Source organism: Gavialis gangeticus, unplaced genomic scaffold, assembly GCF_001723915.1.
Source record: "Gavialis gangeticus isolate Ggan-Ray unplaced genomic scaffold, GavGan_comp1, whole genome shotgun sequence".
Taxonomy (NCBI): Eukaryota; Metazoa; Chordata; order Crocodylia; family Gavialidae; genus Gavialis; species Gavialis gangeticus.
Window position 1 is genome coordinate 12170525 of NW_017729004.1, and position 4636 is coordinate 12175160.

The following is a 4636-nucleotide window of genomic DNA, read 5'->3' on the forward strand; positions in this document are numbered from 1 at the left end:
GTATGGTGCTGGTTCTTCCTCCCCGGGTGCAGCACCTTGCACTTGTCGGTGTTGAATCCCATCCTGTTCTCATCCGCCCACCCCTGTAACCTGTCTAGGTCTGATTGCAGCCTATTCCTTCCTTCTAACGTGCCCACATCCCCCCATATCTTAGTGTCATCTGCGAATTTGAACAGGGTGCTTATTACCCCCTCGTCCAAGTTGCTGATGAAGATGTTGAACAGTGCGGGCCCGAGGACCGAGCCCTGGGGGACCCCACCGCCCACATCCCACCAGGTAGATTATAATTGCTCATATTTCTTATGCAATGCTTGAGTTAATTCAAGAAATACTAAGCATGCAAGAACTTCCTGCGGGCACAGAAGTCCACTCATATGGAGTCAGATACTCCACACAATTTAGTTACTTAAGTCCAAGAGGGCAAACAGAAGCCACCTAGATGAGCCACTTTGGCTTCTTATACTTCCTAGGCAGTCTCAGAAACAGGGACCATAATCCAAGACTCCCCCATCTGAGGAAGTGCCCTTAACATTGGGCTACTGAGTTGCGTTCCCTCTTGGTTATTCTCTTTCTGACCCAATGAATATTGAGTTCTTTTCTGCACAGTGGCTCAGCTTCAACAGTCAAGGTTCTAGCCTGGTAAACAGGCACTCTCCTGGGAAGTATGCAATGCTGAATGGGAACACCCTCAGACTAAGAAGGAAATTGAACCCTGATCTTTCTTACGGAAGAGTTCTCATGCAAAAGATCACCACCATCATACCCAGCGGGCACATCTACATGTTCATGAACATGCTGTAGTTACTGTGCGTTAAGTTTATTACTTGTATAACCAAGTACTAAATCAATAAGCAGTAACTGGCACTACTGTGCAGTAGCACCAGTGCATGGCTTTTTAGTAACGCTAACTGCACAGTAGCCTAATACTACTGCAAAGTAGTGTATTAGTACGGTTGTTGTCTTGCATGCTACTGTGTGGTTAGTGTCTCATGTAGATGCACCCAGTTTCTCTTCCTCCAGCTTTATCCTAAAAGGGAAGGTAGAGAGGAAGTGATCCAGTCTATATACAAAGGGATGACTTCAGTACCCAAGTATAGGCAGAGGTTTCAGATTGTGAGCTCTAATGGGACATTAAATCTAAGGGATGAATCAGATTGTAAGGCAAGATTTTCTTCAGCATTTCCTGTCGGCCTGCCCAGCATCTTTCCACCTGATGTGCTGAGTAGTGTGAATCCCAATCCAAGGTACCTATACTTCTGTTTGTGAAATACACTGTTAGGGCTTGGCACCTAGGTTTTAGGCAAAGGAATACTCAGTGTCACCATCCCCAAGTCCCTTTGTGAATCTTTTCCTTACTTTTTAGTTTTGCAGACAAAACAAACTAGTTTGCTATTTCAAAGTTTGAACTGTTTTCAGCTACTTTATGCTTCAGGCTTAAAGCCTACTTTAGGTTTTTTGTCTAATAGTCTGCCTTCCAACTGTACTTTTTCACTGTCCTTGAAGGACTATGCCCAAAGGAAATAGACAAACCAAATGCAAAACTTGTTCTAAAAAATCTCCCAAAGTATTTTCATTAGCAATTTACTTAGAGAATTTAGTTCCAAGAAAACTGGAAAAATCTAAGTAATCACTTATGAAATCATCATCTGCTACAAATATAGATAACGTATGTCCTGGGATTTTGTTTTAGAAAAATACTAATATTAAACTCACATTTTGGGTCAGATCCATCTGCACTGGTAAATCCAGCATCTTTTGCTGACACCCAAGCTGCAAAGCAGTCACTCTCATCTAAAGTAATTGTCAACATCTGTTGAGAAACACACACCAACTAAACATACTGCAATATTCTGTATTAAGAAGGCTACAGACTTCTTTGTGCATCAGAAAAAACACTGTAAACTGCAGCTACATAAGCCCAGCCAAGTTTGATTATGAGTGGGTTATCTACAGACATGATTTGCCAATGTATATTACACTGGAAATTGCTACACAACATTAAACTGACAATACTTCTTCAAAAGGAATCCTATAGCTCTTATCCAAAGTCTCAAAATCCAAAATTTACTAATATGCTGATCGAAATGTTTAATTTGATCACATAAACACTGCTTTCTAAAATTATATCACAGAAAAGAAATATTGAAGTAAGCTTCACAAGCCTTCAGAAGTGTATACAACTTGCATCCAGTCACAAAGATGACAGAAGGCCCATATTAAGAAACCTGAGTCTTACCCCAGTTTTCAAGTCTACTGAGAACCAGTTTGGCACATACACCATTTTAAATCTTTTTTTAATTTCTTCTTCAAAATCAACTTTCCCAAGGTCTTCAACTTTACAGGCCTGAATAACAGAATATTGAAAAAAAACAAAACAAATTTCTCAGTCGCAAGATTAAGTTACATTTGCTCTTAAAAACTTTATATTTTCATTTTACAGAATTAATAAAAAACTGAATTCTCTCATATACTTACTTCTATACCACACTAAAAATCAAAGATTTGCATTTAATATATAATTTGCACATACCTTCAAAACATCCCAGTATGCCACATTATTATTTGTATCTTTGGTTAATATATGTCTCTTGTCATTAAGAATGTTGCACTGAATAATACTAGCACCTCCTAGCAAATATAAACAAGATAAAAGGTCAGTATTGCCATTTAAAATTTAATTAACAAAACACCCAATGCCATATGCAAACAAGACACATTACTACAAGACTATGGCTATTATTTAGTTCTACCATTTTAGGATACCTGGATATTGTATGGCTTTAAACCCACAACTATGGATAAAAGAATATTACACAAAAAGATACACAATTCACAGTCAGACTGTCCCACACCCTTCAGCTGAAGGCAGAGTACCAAAGTATCCAGAACATGAGCCAAACAAATTTACTGCAAAATTAAAATATATCTATTATGACTTTGTTCAGTCTCAGACGCAGAATAAAAAACTTTTTTTAAAAATCACACTTCTCTAGAGCCATCATGGCCTGAAACTTTCAGCATACACTGAGCATATGTATATCTATATGTATGAACAATGTTTCCAATGATATCAAAGACTGATTTTCCAAGACAGAAAGAAGTATAAATACTGAAATATGGCCTGACCCACAGCCCGCTTAAGTCTATGGGAAGTTTATTGACTTCAATGAGTTTTAGATGAATTTCTACACTATTTAAGTTCTAGGCTTTCTACTGTTTTTCAGATGTTATTTAACAAAGAAATATTCAATATCCAAAATGACTAACTGCACAGCTCTATTTCTTAAGTGAGGTCAGAGCTCTCATGTTGTCATCATCTTTCTATCTGTATAAGTTCTATTAGTACCATTTTAATAAAGTAGTAGCCTACTGGGTGAGACCACGTTCTACCCAGCCCAGTAGCCTGTCTCTGACTGTGACAAATACTGCATACTAGCCAATTGCCTATCAAGAATGATGGCAGGGAGGAGGGCGGGGGGGGGCACAGTGGCTTGCGTCTGGCCCCACTCCTCACCCCTCCAACCTTCGGGTCCGAGCTACGCTTCCTCTATCCACTCCATCGCTAGCATGTGGGGGTGGGGACAGAGGCCTGGGACCAGGCTCGCTCCCCCTACCCTCACCCCCACCACTTCAGGCCGCTCCCCCACCCGGGGAGCCAGCAGGGACAGAGCCCAATGTCCAGCCCTGAGCCCCCACTCCCCTCATCTGGCCCCATTTCACCCCCATTCAGGCCAGACCCTGTTCCTCTCCCCACCCTGTCACCACCACCACTGTCAGCCTGGGCCCGTTGGGAGGGAGCATTGTGGGAGAGAGAGAGGGAGCAAGGCCAGCAGCACTGGCTTCAGCCCCCTTTCTATATTTATTGCCTGCAGGGAGCAGGGCAGTCTTGACCTCACTCCCCACCATGCTGTGCCACCACACCTCCAAGGAGCAAAGAGGGGGCTCCTCTGACATCACCCCTCTGTTCCATCCGCTCTGTTGCCACTGCCTCCAGGGAGCTGGGGGGGGGGAGCTGGCCTCACCCCTCCCCCAGTCCCCATGCCACCACCATCATGGCAGCACTCCGCCACCTCCTGGCTGAATGCTGTATTTGCAATCTGATTGATTGTTTCCATCAGCCAATCAGAGTGTGAATAAAGTATTATGGACAGACAAACAGACAGACTATGGCTTTTATAATATTAGAATTTTAGCACGTCTAGTATCAAGGAATAAAGAATTGTACCCCAGTTTCTCATTTGTCCCAGGCTAGCACACTGACCACTGGATTGTCCTTCATTATCATCATAGGTTATCAGTGCTGGTGAATTAAAACCTAACTCAGAACAAACAACTCAGGAGAAAAAAAATGGCATCTCAAAGAGAATTCCACTAAATCTCCCCATGACAACTCTCGCTTCTTCTCCAGAGTAAATTTATTATGGAATATGCTTTAAATAGCATTTTATGTTTTTATTCTTTCCATTAGTGGTTCATAGGTCATGCTGTGCTTTTTTTATTTTGCAGATGCCTTTCATTTTAAGATAAATAGGGCCATGATCCAAAGACCCATTAAAATGATGGAGAGGTTCCCTTAGAAAACAATGGGCTTTAGATTGGGTACTGTGTTCCTCCACACCCCCCCCCCCCCCCCCCC

General features: G+C 41.9%; 1 protein-coding gene across 1 annotated transcript in view; it reads right to left on the reverse strand.

Annotated features, from left to right (window-relative positions):
• WDR48 (WD repeat domain 48) overlaps positions 1 to 4636 on the reverse strand; it is a 37347-nt gene that overhangs the window by 16721 nt on the left and 15990 nt on the right. The window contains exons 11-13 of the mRNA XM_019508097.1: positions 2531 to 2628; positions 2237 to 2344; positions 1714 to 1810 (exon numbers count right to left, since the gene is read on the reverse strand). Of these exons, the coding sequence (XP_019363642.1) occupies positions 1714 to 1810; positions 2237 to 2344; positions 2531 to 2628 (303 nt within the window). The remainder of the gene's footprint in view (positions 1 to 1713; positions 1811 to 2236; positions 2345 to 2530; positions 2629 to 4636) is intronic.